Raw genomic sequence first — 22,367 nt, 5'->3', positions numbered from 1 at the left:
CATTCCCAGAGCATCCCGCCAAGCCATACTCTATCAATTACATCCTGTTAATTGCACACGATGAGCGAGAAATGGTGAGGACTTCACTAACTTGCAAAAACACATTTGCTCCAATAGTGGGATGCAAACCCTACAAAAATTCACGTGCCCCACCCCCCCGGTGGCTATGGAGGGGGTTCAGATATCAGAGGAATAAGGCATATCCTCTCCGAGGTAAAGGACAAGTGCTTGCATCTTGTACCTCCAACCACTGAGCTTGAAGCACAGTATCTTGTTGAGTGTCGAGTATTGAGTGTTGAGACAACACATTCCATGCTTGGGTAAGCTACACCATTCCGTTTATCAGCTAATTTTGAAGTCACCAGTGTAGAGTGGACACAGAGTCTGGAGAGACTCTGTATCAGACTTAGGTCTCGATGCGAGTGGCCCAATCATGTGGTCCCTAGGACTTCTCCTATGATTTGGTGGTACATGCATCTGTATCCAGAAGGATGTTGTGGACACTCTGGCAGGCCCAGATGAAGACTCATCTTCATCTTGGCCCTTCTCAAGAACAACCTCTTCACTGTTCAACAAGTAGTTCTCAGCATAGCACAGGCCCTGGTAGACCTGTCCACGGAACATCAGTTAACTGTGTGACAGAGCTGTTTGTCCTAAACCAGAAATGTCAGACACACCAGATTGGGTGGAGCCCAACAGCAAACAATCTCAGAAAGGACATAGTATTTTCTTTAGTATTGGACCCAGGCAGATTCAGCAGACACACTTAATTTATGGGACAAGAGTTTCAGATCACCACAATACTCACCACTCTTGCCCAAACACCCCTGCATGAGCTACTATTTTCAGCCTCATGAGGCTTTATACTTAATCCATTTTCTTATTTCTGTATTCTTGCTGCCCCAGCCACAAGGGACCTTCTGTCCCAAAATTAACTAATTCCCAGAGGCAGTAAAAGATTTGCCCAAGGGCATACATTTGATATGCAAGCCAGACAATCCTGAGTTCAAATCCTACTCTTTCCCTCTCAATGAGAGGTGCAATCTGTGACATTTCCCTCTACCCAAATCCTCCTGGCTACCAGAGGGCAAGGGGCACACCTATAGTCCGCAGCCTGCTGAAATTTTCAAACTCTCCAATCCTTTGTGTGAGTAGTTTGTTGACTGTGCTTCTCCATTCTTCTCATGAAATACGCAGTAATAATACAGGCCAGCAGTACTTCTCTCTGCCTGTGCGTCTCACCTCGGTACTGTTCGTGCACCTCGGGCATGCTGTGTGTTCTGTTCCCAGGGGACTATGCATTTAATAAAAACTTCTTACTGCATTGTAATAGCTCTCCTGTCTTTGTTTCTTAGCACAACTCATTAAACACACAGGACCTGCCAACCAGCAAATAGTGAGAAAGGACTCCAGGATCAGCCCTGGTTCGAATAATATGTTGATGTAAGTTAAACTGAACAGCTCCCATACCATTCTGTAATGAAATACGATGTTTTTTTTTTAGTAGATGCTCAAAGAGCACAAATGGTCATTGACTTACTGTGGCTGGGGAAGTGGCCTGAAGTAGGGACATGGATGCCGTACGGGGCGGCTGGCTAAGAAAGGTCTGGAAGGAAGAGAGTGGAAGGATAAAGGAGGAAAGATCAGAGGCAGAATTATCCACTCCCTATCCTCTTCCTCCATATCCTTTATAACCTTTGTTTTTTTTTTTTGATAAATAGATACTGAATTTTATTAAATACTTTTTCTGCATCTGTTGAGACAATCCTATGATTTTTACCCTTAAGTTTGTTAATGTGACATTCATGCTGATTGATTTATTGATATTAAAGGATCCTTGCATCTCTGGAATAAATCCTACTTGATCATGGTGTATGATCCTTTAAATGTATTGTTGAATTTGGTTTGCTAACATTTGGTGGAGGATTTTTGCATCTATGTTCATCAGGAATATGGCCCCTTCTCTTTCTGACACCAAGAGCTACAGCCTTGTCTCCCATCCCCTCCTGCTCCAACAGGCCTGGCACCCCAGAATGGGATCTGGGAGGGGAGGCAGATGCATATAGCTTAGGCTCCTTGAAAATACAGAGACATGATAATGTGGACATGCAGCTTGCTCCAAACTGCACATAAGTGAACAAATGTTTCATTTCAAACTCCGTTATTTGCCTTATAAGTATGGCCCTTGTGGGGATTCCACTGGAAGTATCCCCTGAGGGGAGGTTGCTCCACCCAGGCCTCTCAGTCGGGACTCCAGCCTGTCTCCGGGGCTTTCCCAGCTGGTGAGGTGGGGTGTTGTAAGTACCCGATACGAGGTACAGTGGCCTTATTCTCATTTCCTGCTTACTATTCCCTTCCTGTATGGGCATATTCCTTTCCTCTTCTGTTTCTATTAGATTTTCTATAATAATAGTAGAGTTTTCTTTCCTTTTTGAAGTCGAAACAGGGCTGTGGTGAATCTTTTGTGCAGCATGGGAGATGAGGGCTACTGATGTAAATGTTCATCACACTAAAAAATACCTTGGCAGCAACATCTAAACTGGCATTGACCACCCCACTAGGTGCCCTAGCCTACTTCCCTTGACACATAAAATTAACCATCATCTAGAGCAAATTCAGGAGCAGAGCGATGGGAGAATCGACCCTTTGTGAGGGTGAGGTGTGGATCCCCAGGCAGGGGTACTTGATACAGGCTCTGTCTGGGTTCAGGAAATGGCTCATGTCATGAAGCAGTGCAGCAGCCACGGGACCCATGGAACAGCCAAAGTGCCACCTGTCAGAGGAAGACTCGGGCATGTGCCCCACTCGGAGGAAAGATGGCTGAAGTATTGTGGTTGGACTTGCAGTGAGCCCGAAGCCTCCACAGATTGCCCTCCTCACGAGGACGGCATGCTCATTGTTTTAGAGAACCCCACCCCTGCCCCCTTACTTCTGTTTGAGAAGGAACAGCAGAATGAGGGACAGGTGCAGGGACGTTTATATGGTGCCCAAGCAACCCTGCCCTGACTTCTCAAACCCCTGGAGGGAACTGAATTTTCTTGAAGGCACCTAGATTTCATTCATTGGTTAATTCAACATGAAAACAGAAATATTGAACTGAAAAGAGAGAATAACTGAAAATCAGGATTCAGACTTCCCCTAGTTCCAATGGGGGTCCCACATGTCTCTCGAGTGAGGAAATTCTGGGCTTGTCTTCCATCTATTCCATCTCTCTGGCCCTTGCACAGCTCCGGGACCGAGGTCAAGTGTTTGCCACTTCCTTACCCATCTGCAGGAGAAAATGGCTTCAGAGCTCGATGTTCTGAAGTCAGAGGTTTTATAAAAAGTTGGGCCCAAAGTTCTCCACTTTCTTTTTGTGACTTCCAATTCTCTTGCCCCTTCCTGCCTCCCATTATTTTTTTCCCAGCATATTTTGTTATTTTACCAGGGTTATTGATATGAAGAGTCGAGTACATCTTTTCTGGAAATTGAACCCATTTAAAGACATTTTTCAATTGAAAATGGAAGCTTTTGATTTGATCTTGTAGCACATTGTCATTTTAGAATTTCTAAGATGTTCCCAGAGCTTCTGAGTTGACTTTCGTGTGTTCCTGTCATACAACTCTATTTTGGAGTTATTTTTGGCTTCTTACATTTCCACTGGGCACTTTCACAACCCACTGCTTATGAGATTTGCTTCTGTTCCCCCTGACTGCTTTGCATAAGCCCCTCCAGGGCTAGACCAGCGGCTCAGGCTGTATAAAAGGGGCCTTTGCTCTGTGAGCTGAGCTGTGTTGGGCACGCTGGGGCAGCAAGATGGTGTCACAGAGGCAGGTCCTCCTATCCTTGTTGCTGTGGGTCTCAGGTGAGAAGCTGAAAAGTGCCATAGTCCTTCTGGATTAATGTCATTTTATACAACTTTCTAAGATACATAATGAGAAACACTCATTATTTCCAAAATAGACCCAACGATGTACTGCCATGTGGTACCATTAGGAAGCACGTTTGCAATGACATATTTCAGTGTGACTGGGATAAAGTGTGTCTGTATCACCATTTTTCTGATTGCAGGTGCCCATGGGGAAATCACGATGACTCAGTCTCCAGGCTCATTGGCTGTGTCTCCAGGTCAGCGGGTCACCATGAACTGCAGAGCCAGTCAGAGTGTTTACAACTTTGTAGCCTGGTACCAACAGAAACCTGGGCAGGCTCCCAGGCGCCTCATCTATGCTGCATCCAGCAGGGACACGGGCATCCCAGACCGGTTCAGCGGCAGTGGGTCTGGGACAGACTACACCCTCACCATCAGCAACATCCAGGCTGAAGATGTGGGAAGCTACTACTGCCAGCAGTATGATAGCTCTCCACCCACAGTGCTTCAGCCTCGAACATAAACCTGCTCCCGGGGGCTGAGGGTCAGGGAGACTTTGCTGCACCAGCTGCTTCCTCCCCACTCAGCCCTGAACATGTGAATTCCCTTATCTGCCTGAGAAGTCACTTCTCCTGACATACTCCTTGCAGGGCTTGTAAGTGCCAGCAGAAAATGAAAAGAGCTGACTTTTCCTGCATCCTCCAAGCTTTAAAAAAAGATTTTATTTATTCATTTGCCAGAGAGAGGGAGAGCACAAGTGGGGGGGAGCAGGAGGCAGAGGGAGAAGCAGACTCCCTTCTGAGCAGGGAGCCCAATGCAGGACTCTTTCCCAGGATGCTGGGATCATGACCTGAGCTGAAGGCAGCCACTTAACCAACTGAGCCACCCAGGCATCCCTCCTGCATCCCTTTTTGTGGGAGGTTAGTGAAGACAAATGCTGTGAAGATGTCTTAGGGATGCTGCTGGGGGTTTTTGTGCCCCAGGAAGCTGCATTTATCCCAGAGTGCCATGGCAGGAGTGAGCCAGGAAGGTCTGTCTTTAGCCTCTGACAATGGGCTGTGAACTTTCCACCTGGCATATCAGTTCTCCCTTCCTGTTCCTCTTGGACTCTGGGACATTTCTCTTTTATTTCCTTATTCTCTTTTCTTCACTCTCCATCACCCTCTCACTCTGAACCTTCCCAGGATGAAACCTTTCAGCTCACCTATTCAGAATCTCCCACGTGGAAGGTAATGTCCCTCTCACTTTTTCCTTCCATGGGCCCTGTTTCCCAGCCTTCCTGGGCAGTGTCCTGCACATTCATTTCTGCTCCGGCTCCTTTCCTACCTCCCTTCTCTCTCTTCTCCTTTTCTCCCAGGTGTACTCATTCTCACAATGGCAATACTCTTATTATTTTTTAATTAATACTTTATCTATCTATTTCTGGGGAGGAGTGGCCCAGGGACATGGAGAGAATCTCAGGCAGACACCCTGTTGAGTTGGGAACCTGTCACCTGCTCCATCTCACATGCCTGAGATCATGACCTGAGACAAAACCAAGTGTCGGACCCTCAACAGACTGAGCCACCCAGGAGCTCTGATGCCTTTGTCTTCAATCCTGTCACTTTAGGAACATGGGATGCTGTGCCTCAGCACCTTTTTCCAACCTTATCACCTTTTTCTTTACAGTCTTCCTTTGGGCATTCAGGTGTAATCTTGGGACTGAAGGAAATCATGGCTCTAAGTGTGACATAACTTGAGTCCCTTGGAAAACATTTCATGAACATGTCCAATTCTGTGTGGAAATGGAGAATTCCTGAGCATCTTATTATTTCCTCACCTTCTTCTTAAATGCATGGGTTGATGAACTTAACTTCAGGAAAGACCACAGCAAACCTGGTCAGGGTGCTCCAAATGCCATACTCCAAATTACGTACAAAACAGCTTCTCTTAATAATTAGAAATCTACTTCAAGGATTGCTATTAATGGATCCATTTTTCTCATCCAAGTATGTTTTCTGAGGACTTCTTCTGTGTCCAGAGCAAAGACATGTGGTTTCACCCCAGCTGGGAGAACCAGGTGATAATCAATGGCATCAGTAAACTTTACTACATATTGTTGGAGGGGCTATAAAGAAAAGTAAAGAAAGAAAGGGAATAAAAGCTTGCTGAGTAAGGGTGATCAGAAACTTAAAACCAGATGATGTATTTGTTAGCTAGTGTTATGTGATAAATCACCCACAAAATATAGTGGCTTAAAATGGTAACATGTTTGTTGCTGTCATGTTTATTTGTTGGCTGTGCAGTTCTGCTAATATGGGTCCAGGCTTGATTGATCTTGATTGATCTTGGCTGGCTTGCTCCTGTGCTTAAAGTTGTCAGACTGGTGCTCCCGATGTAGAAAGGCTCACATTTCTTTCCTCTCTTTCACATTTCTGTTGGGGGTGCTGACCATCTTGACCTAGGAAATAGGAAATGGCATACTTAACTTTAAGTGAGGATGGAAGAAGAGCTGTTAGAACCTGAAGAAGGGAAGAGAAAGAGTGAAGACTGATGAGACCAGGGAAGTAAAGTATGATTGTGGGTCAGGGTGAAGGGCCTCAGGAGGTGAGTGGTCATGAATCAAAGTTTAGCTGTGGGGATTGCTTTTTGTTTTCCTCCAGCAGGTATGTGGAGGTTTGGGACTTTGTACATGAAATGAAACAATGGAAGGCTGAGGAAGATCTTGCGTATAGGGGGTTGTTATAAAGAAGGATCATGGATTTCAGCTGAGGAAGGAGGGAAATGAGACACGAAGGGCTTAAAGACAAGAAAATATAGGAAGGCCAATAGATTCACTAAAAGTTAATTTTCAGAAAACAGTAAAATTATGACTCTCATCGAGAGATAGTAATGACAAACAGGGGGGGTTGAATTATTTTACTCATACGCTGTGAGGGAACTCGGAAGATGTAACTGGTTCAAAGGAAAAGTCAAAGACACAGATATATATGGAGTAAAGGAATGAACTGCAAAGAGAGGCAAGCTGGTTTTCCAAGGTGAGGTAAGACATCAGTTAAGTCACTACCAGACAATACAGAATCATCCATCTTTCAGTTACCAACAGTTTCTAAAGAGTTGCAAGATAGCTCAAAGACAATGACCAGGGTTGGACCCTGTTTACCTGGAAGGTATGCTACAGAGATGCCAAAATTTCTATTTTTCCTATAGATTTCAGGTCTTACTGTAATGAAAGCCAGAAATTATTGGTGGTGGCATAGCCAGTGGATTGCGCTGCAGAGTTCTTAGAATGGGTCAAGGCTGAGATACTCAACATTTTTTTAAAAGCCGTTATTTATTTATTTATTTATTTATTTATTTATTTATTTGAAAGAGAGAGTGAGTGATCATATCTGAGCTCATGAGCAGGGGGAGACAGAAAGGGAGAGAGAAAAGCAGACTCCCCGCTGAGCAGGGCTCCATCCCAGGACCCCAGGATCATGGCCTGAGCTGAAGGCAGAGGCTCAACTGACTGAGCCACCCAGGTGCCTCCAAGATGCTCGGCATTGTATTGTTGGAGAACTTGTAATGATTTTCTGATGGTACACCTAAGGCATGGCCATGAGAGTGACTGATCAAGATTGGGTGGGGAAGAGACAATTGGAGGAGAATCAGCCAAACAACTGAGAGAGCAGGTAATGGAAGGTCATATACTGAAACCTCCGGGAATTGTGACAGGCTATGAGCGGCTCTAGGAGGTGGGAGCTAAAATATTCCAGAAACCAGGAGACACTTTGGGGCTGGTGTTTGTTTGCCGCAAGGGGTGATCCTAGAGTGGTATAGTCTACCCATCTTGATTTCAAACACTGTTCTTCCTCTAGAAGAGGCAGAAGGGGGCGACAGAAGCTCAGTGAGCAGGCTGCCAGGGAAACACAGAAGCTCAGCGCACTTTTAGAAGAGACAGGGTCTACTGTACATCTCAGTGGTTTGGAGGGCAAGTGTTGAGGGAGAAGGTGTCCAGGTGGCGAGTTTTATCTCTCCTGTGTTCCATATTTTTTGTTTGCCTCACTCTTATAATCTGTTTTGCTGTTCTTTCCAAATTTAAAATGTTTTCTAGTGACTAAAGCAGCCTGCTCTTTGCTCCTGGTTTTGCACTAGAAGTCTTTTTTTTTTTTTTTTTAATTTATAATGTTAAAAATACGTTGGGGAAAAAATGATGTGCATTGGTTCCAGCACAAGGATAGGCCAATATCTAGTGTTTTCTCCTTCATGATATTTTTTTCTCTGGATTAAAATTTGAATAGTAAAGTCAGGACCTCGATCTGGAAGCCAGATTTCTACATATTTCTACATCTTTCTACATATAAATAAAATCATATGATGTTTGCCTTTCTCTGGACTTACTTCACCTCACAGTACCTTATTGGTCCATCCATGTTGTGCCAAATGGCTAGATTTCATTCTTTTTATGGCTGAGTAAAATTTCATTGTATATACGGACATCGTCTTTACAGGATTAGGAGCTTATTCCTGCTATGGGTTTACAAGTCTGGGAGCTTGAAGAAAAAGTTCACTAATCATTCTCAGCCATATTTCCTTTGAGGTTAGTGTGTATAGAATGTTATCAAAAGAATACAGCACAAAGATAGTGTAACTGGGAAAGAAGAAATTCAAAGAGTGGGAAAATAAGCAATAATAAATTATGAACAATATCAAATATTATCCTACTGAAAATATCACAAACTTTGTTAGCTCAAAAATGTATGTGATTGTGTTGCCACAAATATGCCTCAGGTTTCTGACCCTCATGCTGACTAACTGTTCCGGACCCCCACACACAAGCCAGGAGTGTCAGGTTGAGGTTCATGGCAGCTCTGCCTGCCAGCTCACTTCTCAGTCCACAGGCAGATCATGTTCATTCCCCAGCCGGTTGTGCCCCGCTGAGGCTGTTGGCACCCAGGGGCCAAGTCCCGGTCCAGAGCACTCAGCTGCATGTTACTGCCCTGAGTTCCCCAGCACCTGCTTCTGACGACAGCTCAGTGCCTCTGCTGTGCCCACTCCCCACTCAGGCAACACACGTGTCCAGTGGGGACCACCAAACAGAGTGGTTTGTGTTTGGGGCTGAACCACTGTGGGAGGAAAATGTGTACCTTGAAAACAGTAATAAACTCCCACATCGTCAGCCTCCACCCTGCTGATTCTCAGGGTGAAATCGGTCCCTGACCCGCTGCCACTGAACCTGTCTGGGACCCCAGTGAAACGGTTGGAAACCTTGTAGATCAGGAGCTGTGGGGACTGGCCTGGCTTCTGCAGGTACCAATGCAAATAGGTGTTTCCATTACTGTGTACGAGGCTCTGACTGGCCCTGCAGGAGATGGAGACTGGCTCTCCGGGCGTGACTGACAGTGAGAGTGGGGTCTGTGTCAGCACGACCTCCCCAATGGATCCTACAACAATGAGAGATAAGAGAAAAATTATGAGCCATTATTATGACTTACCATTTCATTTATATTAAGCTAAATCATATTTTGTGATTGGATTCCTACTGTAAATATATCCAGTTTCCATGGATAACCCGAGAATTGCAGGGCACTGAGTGGCCACAATTTTTTTTCAGCATCTCATTAAACACTGTTCTTTGTTCCCTTTAATTTCCATTAATTTTCACGGATTTCAAAACTAAATTCCCCTCTTAAAGGGCAATCTCACCCCTGGACAGGGCACAGATAGGGAGTAACAGCACCCAGATAGCTCACCTTCCCCACCCCAATGTCCCATCTCCTCCCTCCTCTGCTCTTACCTGGGACCCAGAGCATCAGCACCCCCAGGAGCTGAGAAGGGAACCTCATTTTGAGATGCTGAACTGATGAGTCCTAGTAAGTAAACAGAAGGTCAGAGCTGACCTTTATGTCAGACTTCCAAGGTAAGGTCCTCCCCAGGGGACGATATGCAAATTTTGTGGTGTGTGTGGCAGAGAGGAAAGAGGTCCCTCTCCTGGGAGAGCAGTAACTTAAAATGGCTTCTGTGTTTGCAGGGAAACTAACAGAGACAAATTCACTCCTGCCTGGGAAGCAGGATCTCTCTGTGATAATCAAGATTTGTGGCAGGACACAGTGGTCATAGCCCTGCCTTCTGAGAAAGCTCCAGAGTCCTTGACTATACAGGCTCGCATGTCCAGAGGCCATTCCTGGCAGGTGAATGGCCATCCTGCCTGGATTCCTGTCAGCTAATGTCCAGGAGGAAACAGATCCCACTCCAGCTGATTAACCAGCAATCTCCAGATCCCAGGATAAACTGGGGAGAGATCAGGAGTCTCTGGGATCTGCTGTTTCCAGCTTAATGGTTTAGGCAATTTATTAATGAGTTATTAATGAATTAAACTCACCCTGGGACCTCGTGAATTATCTACTCTTTGAGAACATGAAAGTGAGAGGAATTTGACAGGTAGAAAAGAATCTCTCACTTACAGAAGGAGAATTCATAGTCCTGCAGAAGAGAATAGGAAAGAAGACAGAATTATAAGCTTCAGGCAGTGTATGAAGTTTGTGGTAACCGATTGTTACAATGTGGTGTGTATCCGGTCATAGTTCTGTCTCCCTCCCCAGAGAGACCGATAGATGGATAGGTGGAGAGTAGGCAAGACACAGATGATAGAACATACATACCATATGGTACATATTACATAAGGTGGACACACTCACACACACACCATATCAAGCAGAGAGATTTCTTAAGTCAACACTGTCTACGTGGATGGACAGAATGAACAATGTTTCCCATTTCCCAGAAAATAATGTTTCCCCTTCCCATACAGAGGCTTCTTCATCATGTGTAACCGATTTCTGTTAGGGGGTCTCGTTCCTTGTTAGATCTGTGTGAGAAGCTGTTGTCCCTCACCTGATTTTATGTTCAGCATCCGCAGCTCTGAGTCTATAGTTGAAAATAATTTTCTGTAGGTGAGAAGAGCAAGTATTGGGATAAAACTTCTAATAATTTGGCTTCACCCTTCCCTATGCTGGACATTTTCTGAGGTCTTTGGTGAACCACAGTCACTGTGGAACAGGATACGTGCTCTAAGCTGCCCCAGGCATCAGTTTACCAACCATCCTTCATTTAAGGCTGGGATATAACCTGATGCTTCTTTGTGTGTCAGCCTGATGTAGTTGTTAGACAGGTGTTGGTGAGTGTGTGTCAACCTCAAATTACCCAACAACTCAAGTCATTGTCAGGCACCCAAAATCCTGGAGAAACTTTAGGAATAGAATTTGTAGTTCTGTTAGATCCCAGGTAAATCAAATCCAAGGTCACACTGAATTGAAGAGTTATTGAATACATGCAAGTCCAGGCAAGATTACACAACAAATCTCCATCTGAATATCTTCTAGAAAATCCTCCTAGAGTGTGATTTTGTACCATAGTTAGAAGAATTATTATGTAACAATGGTAGTGTTAGTGAACCCTGAACTCTATGGAGGGATTTGGGTGTTGATGACAGGTTGTGAAAGAACTAGGATTAATAGCCCCTGTCCTGTATGTTACTGGTTGTCATTTCATTTACTCTTTCATGTGTTTTCTCCCTTGATCTTTTCTTAGAGTGCTAGCCACGCATTCCTGAATCTTACTCTTGAAAATGCTGGCCCACCTAATGAATCCTGCTGCTGAATGATTCAGAAAGTTAAACCAGTGGAAATGAATAAAATCAGGAAAAAAACCAAACGGACAATAAAAGATAATATCCTAAATCTTAAGATGAGTTTGGAAACTATTCATTACACATGTTAAATTAAGAATCACAATATCTAACGTTGTGTTAAATATACTAAGGAAATCAGAATCACATTACCCATCACCATATGTGAAACCTCAGTGTGTGGAAATTGGGCTGAAAATTATTCATCCATCCTGTTTATTTGCTGTGTATCAGTTTTGAAACTGTTTTTTGTACAACATATTCCTACAAATGTTGAACTTCAAAAATATTTCCTATAAAACTTAACATGAAAACTTTAAAAGTCTCCTTCTGTGTTTGGTTGTTTATCTCATAATTTCTTACCCTGAAATACCTAAAAAATGCAAAACCTTTCTACAGCTTCTTTCTTGACACAGTAGGCTTTGAAATTTTCCTCTGCTATCTGTAGACTGATGAAAGACTGTTCCTAATTCCTAAGAGGAGTCTTTATCTCCTGTGTTTGTAGGAACTTTGTTGTGCCCTGGATAATAAAAGTGACTTCATCAATGTTGGTCACTGCACACCACACAGAAATGATCAGCATCTGTAAAGGATGTAAGAAGAACCTCCATGAGGTCCAGGTGGGGTCCAGGACTCTAGTATTCTCTAATCTTGACCAACATCACCTCAAGGAGCAAGGACTTACACAGGGGGGTTTTGTTGTATTTTTGTCTCTTTGCCAGGGGAAGTCCCTTTGGAATTCATAAAACTATTAGCCAGTGTGTCATTTGTGTCCCTTGGGATGATTCTCTTGCTACTTTGTTTATGTGAGTCCATTATTCTGGGGTCAGGGTGTGTGGGTGGGGAGTGTGATGCTATTATACATTCTGTAGGACTCGGTCTATACATTTTCTCAGCCAAACAGCAGAAACTTGTAATGCTTTGTTGAAGTTGAGAGACAACATACCTGTGTCCGGACTGAGTCCAAATGGAAGTTCTCTCTGTCGTACAACAGAGGGATGGTCTCCAACAGGAAGTCGGTAGAGTAGATTCTTGGGACCTGTGACTGAAATGGGTCACCTTTTCTAAATAACTGCAAATACTCACCCACTAGAGGATGAACTCACAGAGAGTAATATTGGCTCCAGGCAGCTCACATATATATGTGAATGTGTTGATCTTCTGACTTTTTTAGTTATTTCCAAACCTTGTGGAATAGGTCACTTATGAGATTCAATGATCAAGATATTTCAAAGGCCTGGTCTCCATATACGTCATCTGAATTCCTTCCCAATATTGTCATTTCTCTTCTTTGTTCTTTTGAAGAAGTAAATAACTAAATGACTTTTGTAGGACCGAAATTCATGAGTCCTTTGAAGAAATGAGAGCAATGTCTTATGTCATATGTGAAGGTTATTCTTGTATCGATGTTAATCCTTGGTCAGGGCCCCCAGTCACCACACTCTAATCGGAGAAAGTGAGACAGAAGTTCCCTTTGAGCACAGGCCACTTCAAATCCCTCTATTTAATAAACTTTTAACCCTGTGTAGCAATTTGCATCCCCAACCCCATAGTGTCTCCTGTGAGGGATGGAACTTCTGTCCTGAGGATTCTCAAGGAGTCCTACAGCTTTCTTGTCAGTTAACAAATACTCTTCCACTGCTTTAATGTGAGATGAACTGTTTCTTTGTTTTTGTATTTGCTTTTTCTCTGCAGAAAGTTTGCTCCCTAGTCTCCTACACCAGAGCACTGCTTTCCCCCATGTGTCCTTCTAACAGAGAGCTCTCTCTTCAGGGCAGAGAGGACACATTTTGAGCCCCAAGTTCCTTAGGGAAAATAAGGAAGCAAGATTTTCTCAATACATCTATGGCAAAACCTTAAGGTCTTTCCTTTGAGAACTGGCCTTTCCCTGAGTCAATGTGCTTGAGAGTAGGAACTGACTTGGGTCTAGGAACTGAGTCAGAAGCTGAAGCTTTAGGCTTCAGCAACCCTGAACTAGATTTTGCCAGTTAGAGAGACAAAATACTCTGAGGGTCAGCATATTGACTTAATTTCTAATAAGATGTGCTCAATTATCTACTGCCACATTCTCTCTTTCTGACATCATTCTGTCCCTGTGCATTTTGGACAATGGACAGCTTCTGCCTGTGCAGGTTATTCTGACCATGTGGTCTGTGATACTCTCTGACATCACTCGTCACACTCATTGTTCCCCGGAAAGCAGACTCACATCGAATATAGCATGTGCAGCACTGGCTGGGGAATGTTCTTGACATCACCACCTCCGGAAAGGGAGTGCAGGATTGGGCAGAGGTGGAGTGGAACTTGGATGCATTAGAATAAAAGGCTAAGCTAGCTCCCTGTGGGATGCAGCCCTGCAGTTGTCCTCCAGAGTGGACCGGCCTGGGGACACACAGGTTAGATTTTTCCTGAGGGTATCATCGCTTCCTCTCCTGCTGTACCATCATGCACACGTGATGCACCTGCCAGAGGCACAGGCCTTTCCATAGTGGTTCCTCCTTTCTCCTCAGATTCCCTCACTTTCATTTTTATTTTATTTTTATTTTTATTTTCACATACATTCTTTATGGAATGTATAGAGTCTATCACCTTATTTTTGTCATCACTCTGGGACTTTGGATTTTTTTGAAGGAATTTAATTTTTAATTTTTATTTTTATTATAATAAACATACTTATATCATATTATATATTTTATTATAATAAATATATTTATTTTTATTTATTTGATTTATTTATTTGATTTTTTATTTATTTTTATTTTTATTGAAGGAATTTTTAAAGTTTCTGACAGGAAAGAAAAATGACTTTAGCTTTGTTAAGGAAAGACCTCCAATCTGTGTCTATATCCATCCTATGTATATGTTTAGGGAGGAGACTGCTGTCCTTGCACATTGTGGAGGGGGTGTCCCCACTGTCCCAAACACTGGGCACAAGGAACCATCTGGGGATGGAGAAGCTCCAGTGCACAGTAGCCAAGTGGCGGTCCCTGACCGGCTGTGTGGAGGACACCAAGCACTTTCAAGAGGGAGTTTTCTCAGGGACACAGCCTCCTGGCTCTGGGTCTGCTTGCAGTGGCTTGTGTCCACACTTCATCCCCCAGAGCCGCTGCCTGTGGCTCTACAGGACGGCATGGGGACCCTAGCTTGAGAAGGACTAGCCCGTCAGGAGTGTCATCATCTAATGGGAGGGAGGGCACTGAGAAGGAGCCCCTGTCCTCGACCAGCTGCAGACACGGGGTTCCATGATTCCCTCCTCAGGTGTGATTAGGTTCCTAAAGCAGCTCACAGAACTCAGAGAATCACCTACTTGTGTTTACCAGTTTACTAAGGGATATGAGAAAGGATCCAGTTGAAGAGCTAGATGGAGGGATACACAGAGCGAGGACTGGGAGGATCCTGAGACATGGTGAGAAGGAGTTTGGTAGTTCTTAGGATCCCTTTGAGCCCCCAATGGGAAGAATTTCCAGGGACAGCAACTTTAAGTAACTGAAGTACTGTAGTTAAGTATTGTTTCCCAATCCCCTAATTATCCTCTATTTTTTAAAGGAATTATCTGTGGTTGAGATTTATTTCCTTCTTACCCCGCCCACCCCAAGGCCATAGAATATCTTGTCACATGGGTTTGAATGTTACAATATTTGTACAGTTGACCTACCTTAAAGGACAAAGAGTCTATCATGAGCATCGAGACCCTCCTTGTGTTGAGACAAGAACATTGGGGTCAGCCCCGAAAGGCCAAGGTGCTGTGTGTGGTGTTCCATGCACCCAGTGCTTCTTGTTGAACCTCCTTCCCCGGTGTCACTCTAGTAAGGTACTAGTAAGGTCCTAGTGTGGGGGCTCAAGATTGTGGGTTTTGGTTTCGTTTTATGGTGCCCGAATAGCTCTATAATTGATGTGATTGGAAGTTACTGCTTTCAGGACCCTTTCCGAGATCAGAAGAATTGGAAATGGAAACCAGATATGTTTTCCTGGATCTGATCTTCCTACTCTGTACTCTTATCTCAATATATTCTGCAATGTATTTTCTTGTATAGGGTTAAAGATTTGGGGTTTTATGTTTAAAAGTGGAGCCTATTTGAATGATTTTTTAATGTATGTTGCATGAAAATAGATATCCTTTGTCCATAGGGAACACTGTACATGAGCAGTTAGTGTAACTGGGAAAGGAAGAAGGTGAGAGAGTGGAAATGGAAAACATACTAATTTCTGAATGATACCAAATATTATTCTGTTGAAAATATCACGAAATTTGTTAGCTCAAAAATGTATGGAACTTTTCCTTGTGCCATGAATGGCTCAGGTTTCTGATGTTTATACTGGGTAACTGTCCCTGACTCATGCACACAGGCCAGGAGGAGCAGCGTGAGGTTCAGGGCAGCTCTCCCTGGCAGCCACCACTCAGACCGCAGAATGATCATGTCCCTTCTGGAGCTGGTTGTGCCCCACTGAGGCTGTTGCTGCCAAGGGGCCAGGACTCGGTCCAGAGCACTCAGCTGCATGTTACTGCCCTGAGTTCCCCAGCACCTGCCTCTGACGCCAGCTCAGAGCCTCTGCTGGGTCAGCTCCCTGCTCAGGCAACACAAGTGCCCAGTGGGGACCGCCAAACAGAGAGGTTTGTGCTGGGGGCTGAACCACTGTGGGAAGATTATGTGTAAATTGCCCACAGTAATAAACCCCCACATCATCAGCTTCTACCCTGCTGATTGTCAGGGTGAAATCTGTCCCTGACCCGCTGCCACTGAACCTTTCTGGGAGCCCAGTGAAACGGTTGGAAACCATATAGATGAGGAGCTGTGGTGACTGGTCTGGCTTTTGCAGGTACCAACTCAAATATGTGTTTCCATCACTGTGTACGAGGCTCTGACTGGCCCTGCAGGAGATGGAGGCCGACTCTCCGGGGGTGACGGACAGCGAGAGTGGGGTCTGAGTTAGTACAACCTTCCCGCTGGATCCTAAAATAATGGGAAATAAGTAAAGGTTATGTAGAAACATTATGAGCCATTATTAAGAATTTAAATTTCATTTATATTAGGCTAAATCATATTTTGTGATTTGATTCATACTTTAAATACATCCAAATTCCATGGATAACCCAAGAATTGCAGGGCACTAAGTGGCCACATTTTTTTCTTTCAGCATCTCACTAAAGCACTGTTCTTCATTCCCTTTAGTTTCCTCATAGCTTTCACTGTCTCAAAACTAAATTCCCATTCTTGAGGGCAATCTCACCCCTGGACAGAACACACATAGGGACTACCAGCACCCAGACAGCTCACCCTCCTCACCCGAATCCCCTTCCTCATCCTCCTTCTGCTCTTACCTGGGACCCAGAGCATTAGCAGCCCCAGGAGCTGAGAAGGGAACCTCATTTTGAGAAGCTGAACTGATGAGTCCTAGTAAGTAAACACAAGCTCAGAGCTGACCTTTATGTCAGACTTCCAAGGTAAGGTCCTCCCCAGGATACAATATGCAAATCCCCTGGTGGGTGTGGCAGAGAGGAAAGAGCCAAAGGCAGGGTGCAGGTCCCTCTCCTGGGAGAGCAGTAACTTCTGTGTTTGGAGGAAGCATAACAAAGACAAAATCCCATTGCCTTCATGGGAAGCAGAATCTCCCTGCGATAATTAGGATCTGTGGCAGGACACAGTGCTCATACCCCTTCCTTCTTAGAAAGCTCCAGAGTCCTGACGATACAGGCAGATGTGTCCAGAGTCCATTCTGGGAGGTGAATGGCCATCCTGCTTGGATTCCTGTCAGCTAAAGACCAGGAGGAAACAGGTCCCAGTCCTTCTCCAGCTGATTGACTGGCAATCTCCAGATCCCAGGATGAATTGAAGATGGTTCAGGAGTCTCTGGGGTTTGGTGCTTTCAGGTTAATGATTTAAAATAATTTAGTTATGATTAAAATTAATTAAACTCATCCTGGACCTCCTGTATTATACTCTATGTGAAGATGAATGTAAAAAACCTACAGGGGTAGGAAGGAATCTCTCACTTGCAAGTAGGGATCTCATAGTCCTGGGGAAGAGAATAGGGACAAAGACAGAATTTATGCTTTTGGCAGTGAGGATGCCCTTTGTGGTAGCCATTTGTTACAATCTGGTGAGTATTGATCATACTTCTCTCTCTCTCCCCACAAAGACACACAGACAGACAGTCAGATGAATAGATACACACACATACTCCATAACAATAAAGAAATTTATTAGAGAAGCACTTCAAAGAGGATGGGACAGAAGAATGTTTCATTTTGTAATGTTTCCTCTACATTATCTTTTTCCTATGATGTGCAGAAGACCCCTTCCCATATAGAGGCTTCCTGATGATGTGTAAACAGTTGCTATCAGGGGTTCTGGTTCCTTGTTAGCTCTGTGTGAGAAGTTGTGTCTCTCCCTTGGGTTTTATGCTTGGCATCCACAGCCATGACTCTGCAGTTCAAGAAGAGATTCTGTAGGTGAGAATAGTAAGAGCTGGGTAACCATTTGAATGTCTAGAGGTCACCTATACCTATGACAGACATTTCCTGGGGTCTTTGGTGAATCAGTCACTGTGGAGTAGGGTGCAGGGTCAGAGCTGCTTGCGGCATCAGTTTACAAACTGCAGGGACATAACCTGACAATTTTGCGTGTGTCAGCCTGATGGAGGTGTTAGTCAGTTGACTGTGAGAATTGTATCTACATGTATGTATATTGTACATATATATACATATGGACGTACATTCACATATATATGAATGAATATATATGAATGAACTTTAGATTTAATCACATTTGATAAGTCTGAATGATCTACACAATTTGTCACTATTACTCAAAGTAATCTCAGTTAGATGTTTCTACAATGGTTTGTATTTTACACCTTTAATTCAAATATTTTTAAAATCATTTTGTTGTTTTGTACCTTCTTATGAATGGATTTCCAAGTATTCCTTTTTATGCCATTGTGTTTAATAAAAGCTGTCAATCTCTATGTGAAGATGTGTAAAAACTGTACTAGTGTGATTTTACACACTATTTTAACAAACCAGTAAATTCTCAGTGGCTTGTCATCCTATGAATTTGTGTCTATAGTCATGGATGTTCATGTTGACAGTAATTTGGATAATGCACACAGGGCTCAGCTCTGAGGTTCTTGTGCAGGGAGATGAACGGCTCTCCAGCCAAGGACAGTGGTTGATCTGGGGCCAGGACAGAGGGTGGTGACTCCCATGGCACATCATTCTCATGGCAAGCTGTAGGAGAGTACAGAAGCCAGAAAACAAGCAAGTCTAAGTCCAGTTATCCTGCCAGATCTGTATATAATGTTGATTTATTCTTACTGTGGTCTTTGTAATTCTTGAATTTCTACAAATCACTATTCTATTTAATTTTTCAGATACATGGTCATGTTGTTTCCAAATAGTTATATTTTTCAATATTTTCAGTCTACAACGAAGTTTGTAATTTAATATTGTATGAATTAGAAAGTTAAATTGGAGGGGTTTTCAACGTGTGGCTTTAATTGAACAGGTAGCTTTCAATATAAATGTCTTACATGAAAATAGAAAATTAAAGAGAGCCTACTTTATGATAAGTAAAAATGCTGTACAACAGAGCATCTTAAAGCTCACACAGCTCTCCTGCCATCTTGTGAAAATGGAGAGCCATGTGAGTAGGTATCAGATGGAGACAGCTATTTTGCATGTGTCACAAGCTTTCAGGGTTGTCGATGATGCTCTCATTAATAGAGAATTTTAAGCAACAAAGTATTCTTATATTAAGAAAAAACAATGCTTCACCCACATTTAGTTTTTTTTTAATTATGGAAGTCATTCATTGTCAAGTTATTTCTATGTACATGACACAATTGCCTCATTCTTCTGTGCCCTCAGTCCCTTAACAAAATCTCCTTGTTATGAATTCAGACTAACGGTGGTAGCTAGAAACATTCAAACATATTCTGGGGTCTTCCCTTAACTGGCCAACTTCTGAGAGATGTAAAAACAGTGACCATCCCAAGCCGTCTTCAGTCAGCTCCCCGTCACCACCATCACTTTTGGAAGTACATTTCCCAGAGCCCCCTTTCCTCTGTGGTTCCCTAGGGAGTTGCTCAGGAGGCACCTTACCCTAGATCTGGAGGTCAGAAGAGGAGGATTCAATGCCTTCTGTCAGCACCTGCAGGCAGGTGAGTGATAAGTGAGGGACCAGAGAATCACCTGGGGAGGGGCTGCAGTGGCTACAGCCTCAGCTGCTCCATCCCTGGCCTTCCTAGACAGGCCTGAGGACCACGTGGTTAGGCAGCCTGTATCTCCAATGGTATAAATCTCTAACTTATGGGGGATCACTGAGGAATCAATGTTTCTAGTCTCTCTCTCTCTTATTATATTCCCAGGCCTTTGAAAGAGTGATGTTTAAGCATTGCATCCTTATAGGAAGCAATTCCTGCTTGGAATATCTAGAGTGGCTTCTCTTTTGCTGCATAAACCCCAACTGATGCCTTGACCCACGCTCCTTGGGTGTAATGATCTGGGGGAAAGGGAGTCAGTCAGGAGGCCGAGGAGCCTCCTTGCCCTTCTCCCAAAGCCCCAGTGACCTCCAAAGTGGGGCTGCCTCTGAGAAACTGAGCAGGTGCAGGCATCAGGGGAGCAGCAGGGGCAGCCCAGCCCCTCACATCTGCTGTCCTGGTGGTTTATGCTCTGACCTATAACGCTGTGCGCAGGTAGCTGTTAGACTGCAGGCAGTAGAAGGTCCCAGTATCTTCAGGCTCCAGGCTGCTGATGGTGAGAGTGATTCTGTCCCAGACCCACTGCTGCTGAACCACGATGGGACCCCAGTTTCCAACTTGGATGCTGCATAGATCAGGAGCTTAGGAGTTCTCCCTGGCACCTGCTGATACCAGGCTAACTACTTGTTAATGTTCTGAATGGCCTGGTAGGTGATGGTGACCCCTTCTTTTAGAGCCATAGACAAGATGGCAGGAGACTGGGTCAGCACAATCTCGCCATGGGAGGCTGAAACCACACAGGAAACATCAGTAGGTTTTCAAAATATGTACTGGAAGTCACCAGTATCTAGTTAGGTAAGACAGAGGATACTACTTATTTTTAAAATAAGCCAAATTCATCTGAGGAAAGATTCCCAATGAAGAAAGAAAATTGGGGGTGGAAAATCATACCCCCACTTTAACCTGCTTTGTCCAAATATTCTCACTGGAACCCAGAGGAGCAGAAGGCTAAGAAATGTGTAGGAGTTACCATCTTGCTGCTTTTGATGGGTCCAGTGTGTTCATGCCACACACCCAGAGACTCTGGTATAAGATTCTGAGAGGCAGAAACACTTCAGATCTAAGAGGATGAAGATATGCAAATTATGGGGCATTCGTATTGCCTAAGTACTCAAAAATTAAGTTTGTCCAAAGAATCTCCCCACTGGGCCCCATTCTTCTCTGGGTGTGTTAAGTCTCCCTCTTCTGGCCAAGTGGAGGTTTTGAATGCACTTACCCCATGCTGGGCCAACTACAAGGTCTACCAGCAGGGGGCATGGCATGTGATGTAATGCAATCCTCTGGTAGAATTCCCTTTCACAGGCAGTGAAGAGGGGGTCACATTCTCTGTCTTGGCCCAGTGCTATGTTAGCTCCCTGCTCTCTGCTACTGTGTGATGTATAAACATCCCCCAGGGCAAGCCACCAGGCCATACTCTATCAATTACATCCTGTTAATTGTACACCATGAGTGAGAAATGGTGAGGACTTCCCTAACTGGCAAAAATACATGTGCTCCAACAGTGGGATGCAAACCCTACAAAAATTCATCTGGCCCCCTTCCCTGGTGGCTATGTCGGGGGTCCAGATATCTGAAGAATGTGGGCACATCCTCTCCGAGGTAAAGGACAAGTACTTGTAACTTGTACCTCTGACTACTGAGGTTAAAACACAGCACCTTGTTGGTAAAGGACATGCACTTGTATCTTGTACCTCTGACCACTGAGGGTGAAACACAGCACCTTGTTGAGTGTTGAGACAACACAATTCAGATGTGGATAAGCCACACCATTCCGTTTTCCAGCTAGTTTTGAAGTCACTAGTTTAGAGTGGGTGCAGAGCCAGGAGGGACTCTGTATCGGGTTTAGATCACGATGGAAGTGGCCCTATCACGTGGGCCCTATGACCCCTCCTACTGTTGGTTTTATGTTCATCTGTTTCCAGGAAGGATGTTGTAGACACTCTGGCAAGACCAGACGAAGACTCATAGCATAGCCTTCCAGGCTCTTTGGCAAGACTTGGCCCTTCTCAAAGGCAACCTATCACTGTTCACCAAGTAGTTCACAGCATAGCTTAGGCCCCAGTAGACCTGTCCACAGCTCATCAATTAACTGTGTGACAGAGCTGTTTGTCCTAAACCAGAAGTGTCACACCAGATTGTAAGAATTGGTGGAGACCAGCAGCAGTCAACCTCAGAAAGGAGAAAGTATTTTCTTTAGTATTGGACCCAAGCAGATTCAGCAGGCACACTTAATTTATGGGACAAAAGTTTCAGATCACCACCATACTCACCACTTTTGCCCAAACACCCTTGCACAAGCTCCTATTTTCAGCCTCATGAGACTTTATGTCTAATGCATTTTCTTATTTCTTATTTTTGCATTCTTATTGTTCCAGCCAGGAAGGGACTGCCTCTTCCAAAATTCGCTAATTCCCAGAGGCAGAGGCAGTAAAAGACTTGCCCAAGGGCATATGCTTGATATGCAAGCCAGACAATCCTGAGCCCTAATCCTTACTCTCTTCCTTTCTTTTTTTTTTTTTTATTAATTTTTTATTTTTTATAAACATATATTTTTATCCCCAGGGGTACAGGTCTGTGAATCACCAGGTTTACACACTTCACAGCACACAC

The 22,367-nt window shown here is 44.1% G+C and overlaps 2 gene segments (V, D, J or C); one reads left to right on the top strand and one right to left on the bottom strand.

Moving 5' to 3' along the window:
- The window catches only part of LOC132022178 (immunoglobulin kappa variable 2-29-like), a 154,355-nt gene extending 144,671 nt beyond the window's left edge, over window positions 1-9,684 (bottom strand). Inside the window, 2 exon segments of the V gene segment in view lie at window positions 8,946-9,255; window positions 9,609-9,684. Of these exon segments, the coding sequence occupies window positions 8,946-9,255; window positions 9,609-9,657 (359 nt within the window).
- LOC132022187 (immunoglobulin kappa variable 4-1-like) lies at window positions 3,756-4,388 on the top strand. The segment is given in 2 exon segments: window positions 3,756-3,844; window positions 4,051-4,388. Coding segments are annotated over 2 exon segments (372 nt in total).
- Window positions 9,685-22,367: the final 12,683 nt, after the last annotated feature.

The sequence above is a fragment of the Mustela nigripes genome, chromosome 7, assembly GCF_022355385.1.
Source record: "Mustela nigripes isolate SB6536 chromosome 7, MUSNIG.SB6536, whole genome shotgun sequence".
NCBI lineage: Eukaryota > Metazoa > Chordata > Mammalia > Carnivora > Mustelidae > Mustela > Mustela nigripes.
The sequence above is the reverse complement of the archived record's forward strand: the minus strand, read 5'-3'. Positions and strand labels throughout refer to the sequence as shown.